The sequence below is a fragment of the Molothrus aeneus genome, chromosome 1 (genome assembly GCF_037042795.1).
Source record: "Molothrus aeneus isolate 106 chromosome 1, BPBGC_Maene_1.0, whole genome shotgun sequence".
In the NCBI taxonomy this organism is placed as follows: Eukaryota; Metazoa; Chordata; class Aves; order Passeriformes; family Icteridae; genus Molothrus; species Molothrus aeneus.
In genome coordinates this window covers 6061323-6083468 of record NC_089646.1, presented here as the reverse complement: position 1 = coordinate 6083468, position 22146 = coordinate 6061323, and the positions used below count along the sequence as shown (strand labels likewise).

General features: G+C 46.8%; 1 protein-coding gene across 1 annotated transcript in view; it reads left to right on the top strand.

Moving 5' to 3' along the window:
* Window positions 1-761: 761 nt before the first annotated feature.
* ACVR2B (activin A receptor type 2B) overlaps window positions 762-22146 on the top strand; it is a 104920-nt gene continuing 83535 nt past the window's right edge. Inside the window, exon 1 of the mRNA XM_066557008.1 lies at window positions 762-1241. Coding sequence (XP_066413105.1) covers window positions 1190-1241 — 52 coding nt within the window. The 5' untranslated portion in view covers window positions 762-1189. The remainder of the gene's footprint in view (window positions 1242-22146) is intronic.

Genomic DNA, 22146 nt, shown 5'->3' with positions numbered 1-22146 from the left:
CCCCGCGGGCGCGGCCGTGACGGGCAGCGCCGCTCCCCGCTCAGCCCGCGTAGCCCCCGCGCCGCACCGCCCCCTCCAGCCCCTTTGTATCCAACATCCGGGTTTCCCCGCTGGCTCCGCGCTGGCTTCTCCCTTTTTTTAGAAGCCATTTTGGACGCGGTTCAGGTTTTTTTTTTATTTTTAATTATTAAAACGAAACCCCAAAACAACAACAACAACAACAAAACCCCAAACCCCCATCAAACCTCCCTTTCCCTTCCTCCTCCACGTTGCGGGGTTTATTTTTAATTTCCCTCTCCCTCCTCCCCATCCCGCACATGGCACCTCCCGCCGCGCCCCCGCGCCCGCCGCCCCGCGCAGCTCCGCGATGCCGCGGCCCCCCGCCGCCTCTTCCTCCTCCTCCTCCTCCTCCTCCGGACCCCGCGCCCCCTCCGCCGGCCCTTGCCTGCCGCTCCGCAGCCTCCCGCGATGCGGGGTCCGTACGAACCGCGCACGGTCCCGCTGCTGCCGCCGCCGCCGCCCCGCTCGCTGCCGGCGTGGGTTGCGCGGGGAGGAGGAGGAGGAGGAAGAAGGAGGGAGGAGGGGGGGGGGGATGCGCGCGTGTGCGCGGGGGAACGGGGGGAGCGCGCAACCCGCGCGCGGCTGCGCGGGAACTGCGCGGGAACTGCGCGGGGAGGGGGGGGGTGGGGGGGGCGTGTGCGCGCTCGCCCCGCGCTGCTGGGGGAGCCGGAGGGGCTGGGTTGGGAGAAGGAGGAGGAGGAGGAGGGGGAAGGGGAAGAGGAGGAGGAGGAGGAGGAGGGGGAGTCGGTGTGTGGTGCACGCCGCGCTCCCAGCACAAAAGCCCAGGGAAAGAAACTCTTGGAAAGCTGGGAGCGAACGGTGGGGCCGGGCAGGAGCAGGTCGAACCGTCCGGGTCTGTTCGTCTCCACTGGATAAATTTTGCAACTGCGGAGGAATTAAATCCGATTTTCTTGTTGTTGTTGTTTTTTCTTTTTTTCTTTTTTTTTCCCACCCCCTACCCCCAAGATTTTTTTTCTTCTTTTTTTTCTTTTTGAGAGCGAGAGGGAAGGCAGAGCCACGCTTCTCTCCTCCCTCTCTTTTCACGCGCTCGATCTTTTTATTTTTATTTTTGTTTCCCTTGGGGTAGAGGTGCACGCGAGGAGAGAAAAAAAAAAAAAAGTAAAGGACTATGTTTGCTTCGTGGCTGACTTTCGCCGTGCTCTGGGGAACTTTCTGTGCAGGTAAGAGCCTTTCGGCGTGTTTACCTCCCGCTCGGGCTCTCGGTCGCGTCTCCAAATGCAGAATTGAATGGGCCGTGCGGTTATTTGCAGCCACCCTCCAGCACCCTCCGAAGCAGAGCACCCGAGCTGGGGAATCCCCCCACCGCTTCATCGGCTTCATTTCCTTTATTGTTATTATTATTATTATTATTGTTATTATTTTTCTTTTCACTCCCTCTCCGTTTTCTCCCTGCTCGCAGGACGAGCCTTCCCGTGCTGCTTTTTGTTCCCTCCAGGCAGCCTGTGGGAATTCATGGCAATGTAAACACGGCGCGATCTCGAGGAAACTTTGCAAAAAATGGGCATTTACTTCTGGGGCGGGGGCGTGGGGGAGAAGCCGAGGATGTTTCGGGAGGGGGGGACAAGTTGGGAGCAGCGGGAGGAGAGCCGGGGTCGCTCCGGAATGGTGCGGGGTCTCTCAGGTAGTGGCCATGTGTGCGCTCCGCTCCTGCCGGGCTGCGGTTGTGTAACTCGGGGAGGGTGTGGGGGACCCCCCCCCTCCATCCCAAAGGGACCCCGCCGGTTCCCCTTTTCGGGACGCTGCGATCCCATAGAATGAGCACGGAACGAGCCTATGGGGGCTGCCTGGCTCCGCGGGGAGCGGGGAGAAAGTTGGGAAAAAGGGGGTGTGTGCTGCGGGGGGAGCCTGGGGAGCATCCCTCCGGAGGAGGCTTTGCGGGCGGAGGAGGGTGTTTCTTTTGTATCTTCTTCATCCCGTTTATTTTACGGACATGGGCTACAAACTTCATCTCCAACCTGCGGGGTGCGCGTCGTGCCCGGGGACGCGGGTGGAAGTTCTCCCAAAGCCCGAGCGCGGCCGGGGGAGTTGGAGGGGACCCCGGGCAGCGTTTGGGGACGCGGGGAGGGCTCTCCATGGGCTGGCGGGAGCGGTCCATCGTGGGGGGGGGCGGGAGCGGCCAGCCCCGCTGTGCTGCCCCCGAGCACCTGAAAACGCGGGCACGCTGGAAATCCCCGCGCTCCCCACTTTCCCTCCTTGTTTTAGTTATTCCTTGTGTTATTATTTCCCCTATTCTTTTTTATTACCGCTGCGCTCTCCTTAGGAGAAGCCGGTGCGGCAGCAATTTTGCCTTCCCCTCTCTTGCCTGGTCACCACGACCCCCCCCGGGGCTGAGCCCCCCGCCCGCCTCTGGGCAGTGCCTTGGTGCATCCCTTCCATCATCTCCCGGCCGGGGGCTGGGGGGACGCCGAGGGGTCAGGGCCGGGGCTGGGGGGCTGTTTGCGGCCGGGGGGTTCCCGGGGGCAGGGTGCGGGAGGCAGCGATGCTGCAGCTCCGCGATGGGCAGCCGGGGAGTTCCCGGCGGCTTTGGCATCACCCGTGGTGCGGGTGGGGGCCGGGGGGGGTTTCCCCGAGGGTGCGGGTCCCGGTGCGGGTCCCCCGGCCCGGGGAAGGCGCTGCCCGGCGGGGCCGCGGGGGGAGCGGGCGCGGAGCCGGCCCCGGGGCGCTCCTGCAGCCGGGCTTCCTTTGTTCCGAGTGCCCATTAAATATGCGCTGCCACCGCCTGCCTCTGCCATTACCCCATTACCCGCCGTGCCAGCGCTTCGTTTTTTTTTTTTTTTTTTTTTTTTTAAGTCGCACCGAAAGTGAGTGCGAGTGGCAATAAAAAAAAAAAAAAAGGAGCGGACAATAAAAATTAAAAAATAAATTAATTTCTTAGCGAGCAAAGCCAGCTCGGGATTTTTTATCTGATGGCTGGGACACTTGTACGCAGCTTTGTTCGCATGTGTTGGGAAGGGGGATGTGCGGGTTTGTATTTACATAGCAGTGCTGAGGAGAGCAGGTATTTTGGAAGGAGCGGGGAGGGGGGGCTGTGTGTGTGCCAGCAGCATTCCTGGTGCTCGGCGTTGCTATCATCACAACAGCTCTCCTGGCTGGAAAATTCTATTATGTGCATAAAGGAGATTTATGGTCAATGTATTTTCTTTCCATATATCTTGAAATCCTTTTATCTCGGGTGATTCAATAAAAGAGATGGCTTCCGGATTTTTTTGTTTTTGGTTTTGTTTTTGGGTATGGCGTTGGGTTTTTGTTTGGTTTTGGTATTTAACCTGATCCTATGGCTGTGTGCACAGAGTGGCTGAAATCTAAGTTGGAGGGGGAAAAAAGCAATTACTTAAAAAAAAAAACCAAAACATCCTGAAAGCTTCTTAAATGTATTATGTTATGAAAAAGATAATCTGACAGGGCATACCTGTGCTGAATTTTTCCTCACCCCCCCTGAAAATACAATAAAGAAACCCCAGAAAATGAATATAATTCTGTTTGTTTGGAAAGGTCCTTTTGAATCACTAATCAGTGCATTAGCCATTCTGTAAATCCCTCCCTCTCTTTTAAAGCCTTTCTGCCTTTCTTGTGATATTTATGAGTATTTATAAACGTGATCTTTATTGTCCAGTTTTTCCTAAAGCTGTTCAGTTAAAAAAAAAAAAAAACAAAAACCAAAAAAAAAGGAAAACAAGCTGAGATACCCAAAGTTGGAATGTGTTGCTGGGATTCAGAGCACTGGGCTTTGCTCAAAGTATGCCTTTTGTGTGTGTACACGTTAGGGCTCTGTGAAAGTGGTGGGCTTTTCGAAAATCACTTAACCTCCATTGTTGATGCTTCTCATCTCTACCTTGGCTGGATGTAACAAAGCAAGCACGGGCTGTTGTTCTTTCAAAAAAAAAAAATCTGTTACGCTTAGTTTTTTGGAATATTGAGGATTCGTTGAGGAAAACATTATGTTTATTTTTAGCCCTTTGTTTGCAAATTCTCTGCAGCCCAAATGTTCAGAAATCATGTTTTAATCGATGAGCTTGAGAAAATACAGAAGGTGTAAAAGGATTTGTCTTGCAGAATGCATTGCTAACATGCTTTCCAAGCCATTACATTACTTTTATTTCGGTGCAAGTTTAAGTAATGCCATGCAGCAATGAACTGTGCTGCAAATGGATCTGGTCTCCTCTTTCACTGTCTTGTATTTATCCTCTTGTGCTTGAGAAAGGGAATAAAACTGGCTTCATTAGCTTGCTAATTAAACACAATGAAGTGTGTGGCCCAAGGTTAATGGCAATGGCCTTTAAAAACACAAAACTCTTGAACAGGTGTTTAGGATATATATTTTTTTAATCCGCTATCAAATCTAGATAATTATACCACAGACATAACCACTGTCAGAGTTCTGTGGAGAAGAAAATGCTGTGTTAGAGATGCCAGTGATCAGTGCATTAATTTTAGCGACATTATTTATAAACACCTCTCCAGGTCCTGCACAACCTGTGGTTTAGCTCCCCCCTCTCCGTTTCGAAGCATCTCCTGCATCCTCCCTTAGGTGCCTCCTGCATTAAAAACCCTGGATCCCTGCACCAGAGTGAGGAGAGCTGGAGCTCTAACCTGAGCTGGAGAGTTAACTAAAGTATTTACAGGCTGGAATTTCTGCCATTGCTGGTGCCTTTGAGCAGCCCGTGTGGGCTGGATGCGATGGGAAGGAGCAGCCAGTTCAAGCCGGGGGCTCGCAGTGCCCGGTGGAGCTGGAGCTGTCAGCAGCCTCCTGTCCACTCTGCTCTCCATCAGCTCAAACACGCTTGTCAGGCTTTTTTGTGCTCCCTGTGACGCAACAGTTGTGGACCTCCCCTGCTGACACTGAATAGATGGTAGAGAAGAAAGAAGCAGGCCAACCTCTCTGGTTTTTCTTCCCCCCCCCACTCCCTTTTTTCTTTTCTGTTTTGTTGTTGTTTTTGTCCTCCTCTCTCCCTCCCGCCATTCTCCCCCTTCCCCATGCACACACTCCTTGCTTTGCAGATCAGCCTAGGAGGGCTCCCTGGCTTCTCCAGTGCACAGGTTGAGATGGAAGAGAGCATCTTTTGAAATGTTGATGATGGGATGATGGGACCGGCCCAGGAATCCTGCTGATGTGCTCTCCATGGTGTGGGTCCTCCTGCAGAAGTGTTGCAGGTGTAAAAGGAACCAAGGGGTGGTTATCTTTATTTATCAAGGGTGAAGGAGGTGGATGGCAGAGATGTTTTAAGGCTGGGCACCTGTCAGGGCTGTGTTTGTGTGCTCTGCCCAAAGGCAAAGTTGCCTGTTCCTAGAAAGCCATGACACCTTTAAAATAAAATAACTAGAAGTCAAAGTTACTCCATTTTTGGGGCCTTGTGGCAGAAGGTGTTTTGGCTGTCATGTTCCAGGACCTGCTTTTAGAAACATTTCTAAAATTTAGTGTTAAAGTAAAATTTAGTTAAAGTAGTTGGCCTCGTGGTGCTGCACTAGAATGGTCAGAATTAAATAGGATTTTAGGAGCACAGGACATTTCAAGCCCCATGAAATGTAAACAGAAATGACCTTTCTATCAAACACACCCAGGACAGTGGTCTAAAAGTTTTGACAGTGTCTTGCTCACCCCTTGCTTCTGGCTCTGCAGAGCCCAGGCAGGGAAGGACACTGATGCTCTGATGTCTCCTTGGAAATCTGTGTGTCCAGCCCTGTCTGCTGGCACTGGAGAAGTGTGGCTGAAATTTGGGAAGGGTGCAGGTAAGGGAGAGAACCTTCTAGAGCTGAGCAGTGATCTAGACCCAAATAAAAGCCCTGATGGGGTTGGGCCCTCAGGCAACTGCAGAAGTGCTTGTGCACTGAGAAAGTCTCATGGAGGCAGCTTGGGCAGTCAGGGTTGGTGGGTGCCTGCTGCAGAATTGGCATTTTCTTGCTAAATGGCCTGGAGGAGTGGTGTCACTGAGGCAGGTGGCTGAGTTTCCCAGGTCCTGGGTTGGGCAGGGAGGTGGGCAGGGAGGTGCTATGCCTTGGCACCCCCACAGCACCCGTGCTCCAGCGCTCTCCCTGCAACAAAACGTTGTGGGAACTTGGGAAATGGGAACCACGGAGTGTAATCTCTGCTTTAAAGAGGTGTTGTCTTTCTCTTTTATCCCTCCTTGGCCTCTGATTTTAAAACTAGCAGGGGAGTGTGATTTTCCTGCCTGGCCAATAGCACTGCCTGGATCTGAATTATTCAGTGTAGCACTTGGCATTCTGCACCCTGTTCCCACTTAAGCTCTTTTTCGCCTGTTCCTTCATGTGGAGATTTTCACATCAGTGAAATTGGATGTGTTTAAGAGAGGTGTTTGTGGCCGAAGTGTTCACCAGTATAAGCTCTACTCTTCCCCTTCCCTTTCCCCTCCATTAACCATTGAGGATCAACTAATGTCTAATCTCTTCTCTTCATTATTGCTTCATTCTGAAATAATTTTGTATGTCATTAGTCATTTGTTCCTTTAAGGTATATTAGAAAAATATGCATCACTTTCCCCCCAGTCTTCTTTGTAAGGTTTCTTGGAGCCACTGAAGTCAGAGGGGCAAAGAAGTAAATTAAAAATGAAACACTCTGCATGTGTTCTGCAGACCTAGCACATTTTATGCTTAGATTTGAATATAACTGTTGGTCTTTTTCACCAGTTTCATGTCCTTTTCTGTCTGTCATCTTCCTCCTTCACTATGGTATAGCTTCAATTCAAACTAAAAGTTAAGAGCAGCAATTGTCAGTGTGCACTGTAAAATAATAATATGCTTCCCTCCAGCACACAAGCGCCTCCTATTTTGCCAGCATTTGAATCTTTTACTCTGATTAGGTTATTGCATGTGGCATTGGTCCATTGTGCTACTTAAGGAAAAAAATCTGTTGCTGTTGTCTAGGTGCCTCAGAAAAATACAGCTCCTCTTTTTGCAAAATGCTGTTTGTGCAGAGAGAAGGTCCCTGCCCCAAAACCCCTGAGCAGAGGGGCCAAGAGAGAGAAAATTCTGTCTGCAAGTGCTCCCTGCTGCATCATGAAGTGGCTCAGCCAAGGTCACACCCAGTATTTTGTACCTGTACTGAAAGAATAATCTGCATGAAGAAATGTTTCTGTCTGGGGTAAAATCTGGCTTAAACCTGAGTGTGCTCTGTCCACTTCATGTGATTTTTTAATTTCTTTTCTTCTGATGACTGTGCTGGATGTGGTTGGTGCATTTTTAGTCTTGGAGAGATCCTTTTCTCTTAGGCTGGGCTGCCTGCAAGCAGGGACTGGCTCATACAGGTGTGCAGAGAGAAATGCAGAGGAAGGAGCAGCCTGATGGTGCCTGGCTGGAGGAGGATGTGAGTGCCCCATGTGAATGATGAGTTTCTCATCAATAATTCCACGATTTCCACCTTGGTGTGTGTTTCACCTCAGATTCAGTTTCGGGCTTTGGGGGAGCTCTGCTCAGAGGATTGCACAGCCCTGGCTGCAGAGCAGGAGACAGCCTGGGCCTGGAGCACCAATTTTGCCTTCATGATGGGTTTGGGGTGTATTGAGGAGCTGAAATATACCTTTGAAAGTGTTTTCTAGAAGGGGAACTTGTATCTCTGGGTGTTTAATCTGGGAACATAAAAATTTACCAGTTATTCCTTGGTGGGAGTGACTTCTCTGAGATCTTGAAGTCAGGGCAAGGACATCGCTCCCCATCCTCTTGGGTCCATGGCTGGTGCTCTGACCACCTCATTATCCTTTCTTGTCCACCTGGAATTAAATTTGCTGGGAAAAATAGAATGTTCTGGTAATTTTATTAAACCATTTTGGGTTTTTTTTCTCCTGTCTGAGTCTCATAGTAATGTATAGTGTATGAATCTTTAAATAAAGAGAATAAAGCACATGAAAAGATGCAGTGCTTTACAATCTCAGCTCCATTAATTTTCATTGAAGTGGATACTCAGGCAAATTTAGATGTGGATTTTGAACTGGACTTCTTCTGTCTAATAAGTACTTTTGTGTGACAAAGGGAGAAGAAAAAGATGCTCCTGGGAGCAGAGGGGGTGAGTTAATCCTCCTCCAGTAAAGCTGGAAATGGAATGTATTGCTGTCAGTTTTATAGAGAAATAAACAAAACCTGGGGGAAATGAGTGTGTGTCTGGCACTTTCTGGACCAACCCCAAATCCCAGACCTGTGCTGAATGAGTCCCAAACCACAGCAGCAAAGGCTGTCATTTTAAAAATTCCATAGTAGCTGACACTGTAGGGTCTTAGGTGCCGTGACTGTCTCTGCAGGTTTTTTTTTTAATTATTTATTTGTCTTATTTAAAGCTTTTTCCCATTATAGAACTTGTTTTCTTAGTGGTAGCAGAACTTGAAATTTTCTGTGTGGTGCCAGTAGTGCTAATGCAATGCTTCTTCCTAATTTATTTCTCTAAGGTGTGAGATGATAAGCCTTTGAGTGGATGAGAGGGATAAAGTTAGCTCCATTTGTGCCTGATCTATCAAATGGTCAATCTAGGTCACTAACTGTTCTTTTCTTCGACATTTAGCTATTTAAAAATGCCTTGTGTAACGGGTGCAACCTCTAAAATTTGGCTTTTAGGAATATTTTGCTTATACATAATTTACCTCTGCTGACTGCTTTGAATTCCTGGGGAGGGAGGAATGCAACCATGGGTCTGAAGTGAAGAAATGTTCAATCAAAACTCGTCTCCTTTTTGTGTCTTTTTAAAAGTGTTTCAGAAAATGAGAATATTGCAGGGTTTTTAAGCCCTTTTAGTGCTGTTCTTATGTTTTGCAGTCTCTGGATTGCTTCTGAGGGTTGGTGGCTGTGGCTGCAGCTTGGCTGAGCCGCCTGCAAACTCCCCCCTCCAGTTGCTCTGTTTGCCACTGATCCTTTCTTCTTCTGGGAAAAGAGGGAATTTGAGCTTTGCACAGTTGATGTCCAGGCCTTTCCCTGAGGCAGCAAGCTGAGCTTTGCAATAAGGAAGTTGTGAGGAGGCTGTGGCACTGCTCTTGGAAGAGCCAGTGAGCTTTGTAGGCACTCAAATGTGGGAAGGCATTGGCTTTGCTTCAGACCTGTGCATTGCCACATGGATTTCCAGGAGTCCCTTACTCAGCAGAGAGAAACTGCAGTTGACTTGGGATGCAGCTGCTCAGCAAAGTCCACATTTGTGCTTATCCTGGTGGTAGCCTTGTCCTCACTTTTGGGACAACTGAGCCATGGCAATGCAACCTCCAGGCTCCCAGCTCTTTTCTTTCTCCAAATCTTTGTTTTGGGGTTTTATTTTCCCTCAGTATGGCAGCTGGAACAGTGGGATTTGTCTGGCCACTTCAGTTCCTGGGAGTAATTAATGGGTTAAGAATGCTAATTCCCCTGTATATTTGCAGGCTGAGAAATTCAGTTGTCCTTGGGTTTCTGTGGTGAGAGTATCCAGTTACAGTCCAGCAGCAGCTATTGGGCAGCTCTTGGGTGCACAAAAGTTTGAACTCATAATCCTTTGCTTTCACTTGCACCCACAGCTTTTCAGGCACTTTTAGTTTTATAGGGAAACTTCTATTAAAGCACATTCTTACACCTGGGGTAAGGCATTTTTCCAAATACCTTTTGCAGCTGTGCTGGAAAACACTCACCTGGCTGGCACCTGAAAAGTGAGATTTTGTGGTGGGCAATAGGCACTGGTGCTGACACACCTGGAACAGTTCCCTGGTATGAAATTCCTTTTCATGTAAGGAGCCTGGGATGCAGATAAAGCTTAGCACAGCCTGAAGCAGGATGGTGCTTTTTGATGCTTGGTGCTGCCTTCCTGGGATGCAGCTGCTGCCAGGTGTGCTGTGGAGTTGAGTGCCCAGCTCTGGTGAGGGTTCTGGAGCCATGGCAGCACCATCTCTGAATGGCAGCTCAGGTGGAAATGGTGCCATGGGGTGTGCCCTGCCACTGAGCTGTCTCATCCCTGCCCCTGGGCTTCCTTTGAAGGATTTCAAAGACAAATGTTTCAAAAAACCCCAAACCAAAACACAAATCTTAACTTCCTCCCCCCCAAAAAAGCAAAAGTCAGAAAAAGCCAAAGAATCCCTCCAACAACCCAAAACTCATGGAGATGAATGTTTTGATCTCATTGCTGTTGTTTTACTGCCATAGACTCTTCCTCAAGCTCCTGGAGCATCTTTGTAAAGTGAAACCATGAAGCTGGGCCCTGTGGAAGGACTCAGTAATAGCAAGAAATTCCTGTGTAGGTTTTAATCCCCTTTTACAGTGTTTGAAACAACACAGTGTCCCTCCAGTCCCAATTTCCAGGCTTCTTTGGGTCTGTGACAAAGACCAGCAATGCCTGATGGAGCCTTCTGATGAGCACACTTGCTGTCCCTGGGTGATTCCTCTCCTGGGTTCAGCTTGGTGGCACAAAGCTCGTTCAGCCTGGGTTTTGCTGGATGCTAAAAAGAAAAAGAAAATGGAAAGGAAAAAACACCCAGCCACTGAATGTGCTGTCCCCAGGGCTGCTGTCTCCTGATGCCCTGACACTCTGCCTGTTCACATTTGCTGGAGATTGGCTGCCTGTGCCCGTTCCTGGAGGGTATTTTAACATTTATATTGTGCCTCAGATAACTATGGAAGTCTTTAACAGCTAATTTTTATTGCTGTAGAAAGTTTCCTCTAGATACATAGCTTCTGTTATCATCTAATGGGACAGAGTTAGTGTTGCTAAAAGCAAACATGAGAAACTTTTTTTTTTTTTCTTCTCTTAATTGCTAATAGAATTTCCTTTCCCGTGCTATCGTGTAGGGATCAACTGCTTATTATGTAGCAGCTAAAAAGAAACCCTCCAAGGTAACTGTGAGCCTCAGAGGTAAATGAGATGCAAGTGTATCTGTCTGGGTAACTGTGTCTGTAGGCTCCTTCTCAATGAATCCCTGGTGAAAGAAGAGACCCTGGGCGAGGGACGTGCCCTTCTCCTGCACCCCAGAGCCACTCCCAAGATGTCCCCAAAGCTTTTTGTACATGGAAATGATTTTGAACGAGCTAACATGCACAGCTTTGAAGTGTGCTGCAACAAAATAAAGTTGGCTAAAAATAGGTCTGGATATGAAAGACAGGCAAGAAGTGGGAGAGGGGGGAGCTGAGAGTCGTTTTACAGGCATTGTTGATAGGATTTCAGGGTCCCGAGGAGGGAAGATGAATGTCTTTCTGTTATAGGAACAGCTGCTCTCTGTCCATCGGGATCCAGTGTTTGCCTATCCAACTCATAATAATTAAACAAAAGAGTTATTTCATAGCAGCCTTGGTGGAGGATTTATGTTGGGATTTTATCTTTTTTTCAATTTATACTTTTCTTCGTCCAGTTCAGAAAAATATAAAGTTAACCTCTCCCCTGGGCTGGGGCTCAGCCCTCATCAGATCTGTTACAACCTGAGAGGGAGCTCTCTGGTGACTAGGTCATTCAGAGCTGTATTAATTAAGCAAACCAAAAAGAAAAAAAAAAAAATCATTAAGCTTCTCTATTGCACTTGTTCTTTGTGAGCTTTCCAGGGGTTTTGTGTCCTGAATGTGTGATTCAGGTGTTAGTAGCTCCCTGGTATGGCCACTCAATGCAATATGCAGATTTCTTCTTTTCTTTTACTTTTTTACTGATTCCAGTGAATTCATTTATCACAATTTCCACTCTCCTGCCCATCTTGAGAGCTAGGAGGTCTCTTGTCTCAGAGAAGAGACACAAAGAAGTCTCAGATGCAAAGTGTAGCAGCATTTTGGGAATGGATCTGCACTTTGGGAATGGATCTGCACTTTGGGAATGGATCTACTTTGTGTGGCTTTATTCTGATGCAGGTAACTCTGCAGAACCCCTTGGTGTGGGTCAGTGCTGGGGGCAGAGAGGTCCAGAGTGAGGCAAAGCTTCCTTACTCGGTACTTTCCCATGTATTCAGCCACGACTTTTAACACAATTTGGGGTTGCAGCCTCCTCTTTGCAGAGCTCTCCCACCATCTTCTGTCACCTGCCCCTGGGGAGGGTTTCCAGAAGATTGCACCTTAAATTGCTGGTTTTCACTTCTTTTCATCACAGTGGCCCAGCTTTTTTAAAAGGCATGCTGAAGCTACCATTCCTTGAAGATCACAGGCTAGGATTTATCCGGTGCTGAAGCACCACAAGCAGCTCCCAGATGTCCAGGGCTCCTATCACAGGATCCCTTCCCAGGTTTTAATGGAATCCATTCCTCCATGTAGCTGCTTTTTGAACCCTGCCTGTTAATTTAATACCATTTACCCCTCTCCAAAGGAGAGTAGGCCCAGTTGGATGGTAAGGTTAAAGCCTGAGCTGTGCTATGTTTATATTAATAATTTCTACTGGTGAAATATGGATCTGAGACTTTGCTCATTCATTTAAACCTCATAGTTAATAGGCAATAGTGGAAATGCACCAGGTGCATGATTATTGCAGTGACCTGATTTCACATGCACTTCTTATCTTATCTGACTTCTGATAAAGAAAAAAAAAGAAAAAAAAAAAAGAAATATATATAAAATTGATTTTGGGAGCCCTGTGAAGGAGAAGGAAACCACTTATTTCAACCCCCAAATTCCTCTGAGCTGTAGAAACATTGTCAAAGTAATTGTAGCCTTTTCAATTTTTTTCCTGCATAGATTTCTTTCTGTGTAGTCTCAGAAAAACTGTGCTCTGTTGATGGATGTCACTGTTTTTTTACTTGTGATAAATATCTCCCAAGGTATTGTTTGAGTGATGTAGAATTGGTTCATGTGTAAAATTCTAGCTTTTCATGAATACTTTATCATGAATATGTGCATGACAGGTTTTTCTGGATTAAGGTGTTATACCTTTAGAGGTTTGCTGTGGGATATCATCTTAATCATTTTTGCTGTAATTTAATCACCTTAATTAAAACTGCATTGAATTGTGGAAAGTAATTTGGATCTGGAGAGCAGTGGGGTTCATATTTGTATTTTTTTTTTGGTCTTGTTAGATGGCAGTAATGGTCTTGGCAAGTTTCTGCTAAAAATTAGCACAGTGTATAGAAACTCATGTTGCCAAGTTAGTCCAGCATTTCTCCAGCTAATTGTGGCCTTGAAGGGTACAATATAAAAGGTCATCTTTGTTAGTGAACTGCAGGCTTCTCCTGTGAGACAGAAATCCATGTCCTTATCAAGGATGAAATCTTGGCTCCTTGGTTACACAATTGAGCTTTGCTATAATTTGGACATCATTAGGCTCTTTATTAAAGCAGAGGAACACTCTAATCAATCTTGGTGCTTTCTTTTCTTAAATGTACTTCTGTTTCTGCATTCCTGTTATGGCTTCCCTTTCTTTTCCTGCTCCGTGAATCCCATGAAGGAAAAGGGTCTGAAAAATGACATGGCATGAAAAGTTGCTCTTTTCCTCTTTTTGGGGTGTTTCTGTCCCAGAAAGCTTCTGATTGTGACAAGGGTTATGAGAGCAGGATGTTCAACCTCCTCATCTTGTGTTGAGACGTGTGAGGAGACATTCTGGAAAGAGCAACCACTCAGTTTGGTTTGTGCTCCTAAACAATAAAAAACCACCCCATAAAACTCCACAAAACCAAAATTTATTACTGGTTGGCTTTGCTTTTGCTTTAAACACAAACAAAAGGGGTTTAATTGTTTTTTTTGGTGGGAGAAAAAGCCTCCTACCCAAGCCAGATTAGTTTCTGTGGCACACAATCACGGGGCAGAATTGTAGGGGAAAGAAAGAGGTTTGTATTGTGCTTTTATCCCTTTTTTTGTGTTCTGGGATTTGTTTGCATTGGGATGTTGGCACTCCCAGGAACGTATTTTTGTGGCTCTGACTTGTGCATTGTAAAACATAGCCAGCGCTTGCCATTTCTTTGTTTGACTGCTGTTTCTTTAACCAGCAGATATTTTTCTAGTTGGATAGATAAGTGGATCTTTCCCAGTTACTGGCAGTCAGATCTGACTTTGGTCAGCTATTATAGTGAGATCTGTGCTTCAGCAGAGCTTCCTCCTCAAGGTTTTGCAGAGTCCAGAATTTGGTGGCTTCCATCACCTCTATTTGAATGGATGATGTGACAAACACTGAGCAGTTTTGCAGTCAGTCCATATATGTGCTGTGGCTCTGCTCAGATAACACATTACACCTTTTAAAAACAAGCAAAAACTGGAAAAAGTGACTGTGTTGTGCTGTTAGCTCTATCCAGGGACTTTGGTATCTAGCAACTTCTATTCAGGAGTCCTGTAACTGGCAGTCAGATCTGATTTTGGCCAGCTATTATAGTGAGATCTGTGCTTCAGCAGAGCTTCCTTCTCAAGGTTTTGAGTCTAGAATTTGGTGGCTTCCATCACCTCTGTTTGAATGGATGATGTGACAAACACTGAGCAGTTTTGCAGTCAGTCCATGAATGTGCTGTGGCTCTGCTCAGATAACACATTACACCTTTAAAAAAACAAGCAAAAACTGGAAAAAGAGACTGTGTTGTGCTGGCAGATGGAGAAAGCTCTATCCAGGGACTTTGGTATCTAGCAACTTCTATTCAGGAGCCCTATTTTCCCCTGAATCTGCTTGCAGGGGCTCCCTGCTCGCTGTGTGATGCATGCTGAGGTGCTGAGTGGCACCAGGAATGGGCTGTGCACTACCTCATTTACAACCCCCTGGCTGGTACTTCCCCAGTTCCTGCCTAATGGATCCACATGCTCTTCAGGAGCTCTCCCCTGGACTCCCTGGTTGGTGCAAAGATTTGCTCTTTGGGTAATTAGGAGAGCTGAATGGTTCTGCTCTGGAGGGGTGAGCTTCCTTGGGCTGCGAGTTTTTAATGAAAACTTCAGGTTATGAATGTGTCATCATCTCATTATTGTTCCTTACTGCGTGGCATCCTGTTGGTCTGAGGTAGTTTAACTGTCTCCAGCCTAAATTGAGTGCTGCTTTTGGTATTTATAAACTCCACAAATGTTAAACCAAGCCAAATCTCCCATTTCAGCAATGGCAGCGGGGTTGAAGACAAGGAGTTGTCTCTGAGGAATACAGTCTATTATAGGCTGGGAATAAATCAACCTCTGACTTGTGGGTGTTGGGAGGAAAATTTCCTTGGGGACTAGTAATCCAGAATCAGCCTCCAATAAATCTGCTTGGATCTTCTCCTGAAGCGTGTGGAGGTGCTGGAGAGCTGATTATGGATGTAGACCATGGGTCTGGGAGTGTGAAATACTGCTGCTCATCCCCTTCCATCACCACGCTGGACAGACAGGTCCGAGGAGCAGATTGTTTCCAGAAGTGATGAGTTCATTGTTCTGTTCCCTCCCTCCCAGTAAAACCTGCAGACTTGGCTTTAGATACTGGGACTTGAAAGCAGACAGCAACAAATATAATGAAGTTGTTTTAGTTTTCTGGGGTTTCAGATGCAAGAGTGCACGTTAATCATGTTTTTGTGCTTTTCTGTATTTCTTTTCCCCTTCCTTGAGGGTAGAAAATATTTTTCTTTAAATGAAAAGCAATGTTTTACATCTTCTAAATGACTCTGAGGGATGTAGCAGCAAAAATCCAGCTCCTCATGGGGTAGTGAGAAATCCTGGGAAGGAAGAGCAGGGCAGGAACTGATGCCACCATATCTGCAGGGACAGGTTGGCTCTTGTCAGCTGGAGAGAGGCAGTGTTTGCCTGTCATTGCTTGCTTTCTTCAAAGAATGAGTGTTTTTGTTGTTTTATGGTACCACCCTGTTGCCAGCAGCTCTCTTGGCAAGCTGCAGGATCAGGCACCTCCTTTAAGGTGTTGGAGTTGTTCCTGCCTGGTGTGGGTCACCTCCTTTTCGTACCTGTGTCCATCCTGGTTTGCCCAGGGCTCAGATGCAGTGTTTACAGGGGAAACTGTTTACAGGAGGTTTCTCCTAATGGGAAACATGGCCAGTAGCAAGTGACACATGAGCTTGGTTTGTGAGTCTTTATTGACCTTTTTCTTTTATCACTTCTCGTGCAACTTGCCTCCTTCTCTCATTATTTGGGTTGTTTTGCTTTTTGTTTTTGTCCTCTCCACCTTTCTTTCTCTTTACATGAAATTCTCTGTTCCAGCTTCAGTAATTTGTTTCCTCGCTTACCAGAACAAAAGCAGCTGAGCCTGGTGGATTTTTTTGCTTGTGTGTGTGCAGGGATTTTGCCAGGATATTTTTATGGACACTGCCACTGAGCTCATCAGCAGTGCTGGGCAGGAAAGCCAGACTCTGGCACAGATTACAGATTACAAATATCTTTACAGAGTTTTATCTGTAGGGAAGGGTGTCCTGAAGTGAATCTTCACAGTTCAGTAGAGGAGAGGAGTGATGGGGGCTGTGGGCAGGGACCCTCTTGCAGCATCTCCATCACTGGAGAGATCACCCTGCTGTGAGGGTCCTGTCAATCCTTCTGTGTCTGCTATGAACTCTTCCCCTCCCCAAGTGCCTGTTGCTCCTCACAGCTGGAGGAGCCTACCTAGAACTGGAGAAACCTGTCCCTGCTCTTTTTCCCCACTGAGGCTGAAATCCTCTCCATTGCCCAGAGAAGCTGTGGCTGCCCCTGGATCCCTGGAAGTGTCCAAGGCCAGGCTGGACAGGGCTTGGAGCCACCTGGGACAGTGGGAGGTGTCCCTGCCCATGGCAGGGGATTGGAATGAGATGATCTATAAGGTTCCTTTCAACCCAAACCATTTGGGGATGAGATGGTCTATAAGGTTCCTTTCAACCCAAACCATTTGGGGATCTTCTGGCTCTCCCATTGGGGTTCTGGTGGCAGTTTGCAATTGGTCTATTCTCCTTAAAACCATATCTGATAAAAGCTTTTTATTTATCTGTCTCCTAAGTAAATGTTTGTGGGTGGATGCTTACATGCTTACAATGCTTTTTGCTTATTTCTTTTCCCCTTCCTTGTCTTCCAAGAGCCCTGGAGGGGAGCTGAATCAATCCCTCTGGCTGGAGCATCCCCTGTCCCAGGCTCATCTCCTCTTCCCAGCAGGATCACACTTGCCACATTTTTTTTTTTTTTTTGCAGTGCCTGCTGTGATTAGATCCATTTTGGCTGCAATTTATAGACATTGCAGGGTCCTCTTGTGTGACACTCATCCCTCCCCCATCCCCTGGGTATCTGGGACACTGTTATCTCCTGCGGCTCTTGTTTGGTGGAGGATGAGCTGTCAGGAGTTAGATCCCAAACAGGCAGCAGGTAGCTGGACTGAATTAAACTGGGAATGCCCTACTAACCCCCTTCTCCCTCCCCTCATGTCTTTGGAAATGTCTTTTATCTGGACTGTAAATTAAATTATCGTTGTTGATGTGGCTTCAAAGAAGCAGCAAGATGAGTTGATGGGAGCTCCTGAGAGAGGTCTTCCACAAAAGCCTCCTCTTAGTAAAATATTCTGGCATCTTTTTTTCCTTTCTTCTCTAATTTTTTCAAAGTTAGAATGGAAATAATAATTCAGTGTTTTCAACTTTCATGGTACATTTATAGAAAAATAAAAGTCCCATAAATGTCTGATGTATTATCTCTTCTTGCAGGCTTCATTGTAAAAATATTTATTGAGGTTTCATGGGCTTAAAGTGTTGTGGTCAGCACCATGAATGTAATGGTTTTGTTTAGGTGTTTCTTCCTCAATGGCACTTAAAAAAAAAATCCCCAAAACCAAAACAAAGCAAGAAAACCCTCATAGCTTGTTTGACTGGCTTTCTGCTATTTATTTACCACAGATGAATCTGAAAAGGAAAAGCAGCAGTTCCTTTCTCCTGTCAGAGCTGATGTAGCACCAGAAAATAAGTGTTTAAAATAATACTTGGGTTTAGTGGCATACAAAGTTTGTTTAAAAAGATAAGGTATAAAAGGAATAGTTCACTGAAGGATGTTTTTCTTTGCTTTGTTGTTTGTTGGGGTTTTTTTGGTGGGGGAGGAAGTGTTGGTTTTTGTTTGTGTTTTTGTTTGGTTGGTTTTGTTTGGGTTGTTGCAGTTTTGGAGCTTTAGAGGGTCCAGTTCCCAGGGAAGAGAAGGAAGGGGAACATGGAGCATTAACACGATTTAGAGAGGAAGGAGTGGAGAAACGGGAAGATTTGCAGGAAGAGAGACAAGGCAGCCTGTCAGTGCCTCCATTATTTTTTGTTTGTCCTCTTCTGTCTCCGGATCTTGATATCACATGACTTAACATTGACAAATGGAGCACTTAACATTTAAGGATGGAGCACTTCTCCTATGGAGAAAGGCTGAGAGAACTGGGATTGTTCAGCCTGGAAAAGAGAAGGCCTTGGTGTGACCTTATGGTACCTCAAGAAGCTGGAGAGGGACTTTTGGGGAGGGCATGGAGGGATTGGACAAGGGATAAAGGCTTTAAACTGAAAGAGAGGGAATTTAGATTAGATATTAGGAACAAATTCTTCACTGTGAGGGTGGTGAGGCCCTGGCACAGGTTTCCCAGAGAAGCTGTGGTTCTCCATGGATCCCACCCCTGGAAGTGTCCAAGGCCAGGCTGGATGTGATTTAGAGCAACCTGGTTCAGTGGAAGGGGGAGGCTGGAACTACATGATTTAAGGTCCTTTGCAACCCAAACTATTCTATGATTCTATTATTTTATGGTGTCTGCATCTCATACACATCTGTTTATCCCTCTGCCAAACCCTTCCTGTTGAAATGCTGGCTGTCACCCCTTGGGGCTGGACAAGGGACACTCAGGCACGTGGGGGTGCAGGAAGGTGGTGGCACACACTGGGGTGTGGACATGCCAGGGCGTCATTGCAGGTTCCCTGGGACGGGAATCAGTGATTATAAAGTAACAGGGAGGTGTTCCTGAGCATTCTCAGCGCTGATGCCCCTTTGAATTTCCCCTGGAGAGGTTGATGTTTCTTGTCAGTTGTGTAGCTGAGAACATGCACAGGCAGAGGGGCATTTGTGGGTACCAGACCTGGAAATCCCCTGGAAATACAGGGGATGAAAGCAGCTTGAAAGTTATGTAAGTGTCTCAGGCTGATATCTTTTTATGAGATGTAGCTACCTAAATTTTTCTTACAATTTCCTTCTCTATAAAGGCATGAGGCTCAGCCCTCTTGTGAGCTGTGGTGGCATTTAGCCAGGGCTGGATGCTGGGGCTGAGGCAGATCAGATTTTGGTGCAAGAAATAGACTTTCTGGAAGTGACTGATGAAATAACTCCCCATATTTGTCAGTAAAAGTACAAACTTTGGAAATCTTGCCCCTGCGTTGGCCAAGAAAAGACAAAACCCAGTTGTGGAGAGTTTCTGTAACAAGGATATTGCTCCAAAACCCAGCAGTAGTTTCTTGGTTCTTGCTTCTCCAGAGCACACTGCAACTTCACAAGTGGTTGCAGTGGCTGACATAAATATTTTTCAAGTAAAAAAAATAATATTTTCTGCAAAACACAGAGGTGACTGTGTGTATGTGCAAACCTTCCATCTGCAAATAAGGTAACCTGTGTCCTTCCAGGCTTCACCTCAGCTGATCTGTAGCACATGTCCTTCAAGGTAAGCTGGGTAAGTGGCTCGCAGTCAGAGCAGGGGAAGAGAAATCCCATTTGAGGCTGACCTGATGCCATCTGACATTTTGCTTATTTGAAAAGAGGAGGTTTGAAATGGAGGTGGCGGGGCTGGCTCGGAGTTGCTTTAGACCCTTACAACATATTAATCTTCAGGATGAATTACAGACATGTAAAATGAGGGGTTTTTCACTCTATGGTGAACACTTATTATTTTTCCATGGGTCTCCTAGGTTTGTTTGGTCCTTGACATGTTTGGTGCCTCACTTGGAGCATGTTGGGATGCTGTTGTGTACTTAAACTTGTGCATCCATTCTGTCAAACAGAAACCTCCCTAATGATCCATCTGCTTAGGTTTTATGGATGATGTGGTGCATGTTCCCCTGTAAATGGCACCAATAGATTCCTGCTCCCTTTTTAGCCCTCTGTCTTGGAGGAGCTGCAATTTTGCAGTGTGCCTCCAAGAGGAGGGAGATACCAGTGCATCCTGCCTGTGCTCCAGCAGTCCCTCCTCTAGGAAGCATTCAGCCAGAGGTTACAGAAAATAAACCACCTCTCCATACTGTAATATTTTTCTTTTTTCAATGGGGTCTAGTATTTTTAAGCCTGGGTAAGCCTTTGCAACTGCTGCTCTGCTTGGTTTTTTTTGGTCTTTGTGTAACAGCCTTGGCTTTGAGGCATGGTGATACTTTCTGTTGAGTTTGTGCCAGGGTGAGGGTTTCTTGAGCCTGCCATTCAGCTTTCCATGGCTGTGCAGTCTGGAGTGTGCCATCAGCAGGCAGCAGATCCCAGCGGTCCCACCTTGGCGTGGGAGCTGTTGGGTGCCCTGCCCTTGTTCCAGCTCCTGGTGCTTGGACTGGCAGAACAGGTGCAGAGATGTTTGAGGCAATGAAATGCCTGCCATTGGGAGCAGGAGTTGCTGAAAGATCATGTTTTTCTCAGTTTTCATTGGCATGTGTGGTGTCTCCAGGAGGAAAGGCAGCGACTTCTCAGTTCCCAAAACCCAGCAGCTGGCTGTGAGCTGGCTGCTCCTCTGTCCCATCTACATCCCCCTGGGTGCATTGATGTGTTGGGGTTGCATTTCTCATTGTGCTCTCTGCTGGGTGCAGCCAGAAGAAAGATCTGATGGTCCCCATCCCATGAGGATGCAGAGAGGGGAGCTCTGCAGCCACAAGCGAGCCGGGTGCTCTGCTGTTACACTTTCTGCACACACCCCTTCTACAGCTGCATCTCATCCAGCATTCCTGATCCTCCTGGGTGCCCTTTAAACCACACTGTAGTCCAGATATTGGCTCTGTATGGTCTGTGGGCCACACCAGCCAGGCTGTGGGACAGGAGCTGCTCTCCACAGCACTGCTGTGGCCTTAGGGACATCCAAACAGCCACCCCCCCCCAGATGTGTGGGAACCCAGAACATCCCTGGCTGTCCAGGATCCCTGCCAGGGGGCTCAGAAGCCCTGGCACAGAGCCCAAAACACCTGTGGGTTTGATTATGACCCATGGAGCAAATTACCAACCTTGTATGAAAATCAGCAAGCCACAACAGTTTAAGTAGAATAACAGCAAAGTTACCGCGGGGTGGAAAAGTAGATTTTTGGGGTTTTTAGAATGCGGGTTCAGGAGGCAAGATGGAGGGAACTGGGCATGTCCAGCCTTTCTCCTTCTTCTTCTTGGCCTCCATCTTCTGCTGTGGTGCTGGCATTTTTGGATTGGTTTAGAGTAGAAGCTCACTGTCTAACACAGGTGATAGGTATTGGAAAATTATTGTAAATATTGTACGGGTAGTTTTTAGTATAAACAGATAACACCGCCCCGGGGGCAGGCAGAGTGCCTGGAACTGTCCTGCTGTATGGACCTCAGCAGGACAGGAGAAAGAATTTTATAGATAAGAAACAATAAACAACCTTGAGACCAAGAAATGAAGAGCTCTGACTCCTTCTTCAAGCGCCGGGCTGGGAAAAGAGACTTTCGAACTCTTCTCGGGATCACTCTGACCAGCTAGAGACCCTGACACAAATGGACATCAGCATGGGCCAAAGGGCTGTGGGGAGCATGAGACAGAGTGGAAATTTTCCAGAGTGGAAATCCATTTTGATTTAGGTGAAATGTACATCTTTGAATGAAGTCTGTGGCTTGCAAACATAGCTGTTGTAAAGTTTGTTTGCTTCCACAAATCAAGCAGCAGGAAGGTGAAGAACATTGGGGGTCTTCAGGGGAGTCATCCCAGGGAAGCAGGGAGGCTTGCACGCATCAGGAGGGTGCACATGGTGGCTCTCCCTCACCCCTTGTTTCCAGGCACTAGTGTGTATTTGGGAGAGGCAGTCAGGATTTTCCTTCTAAGAAATTTTGTACTTTGAGTACAAATCCCTGTGTGGAAAAGCTGCTGCTGTCCTGGTAGAATCACGTTTGAGAGTGCCATCTAATGTGAAATCACAGCTGAATCAAGATTTGCATCTTTCTTTTTCTTTTTTTTTTTGCCTTTTTTTTTTTTTTGTTTTGTTTGCATTCCTAAAAATCATCCAGACATTTTCTCCTCTTTAAAAGCAGCAGTGCTAAAACCTCTCCAGCTGCCATTATGAAATAAGTGAGTTATTCCAGCTAAATTGAGTAGATTGGACTGGAAACACTTCTGGAAAT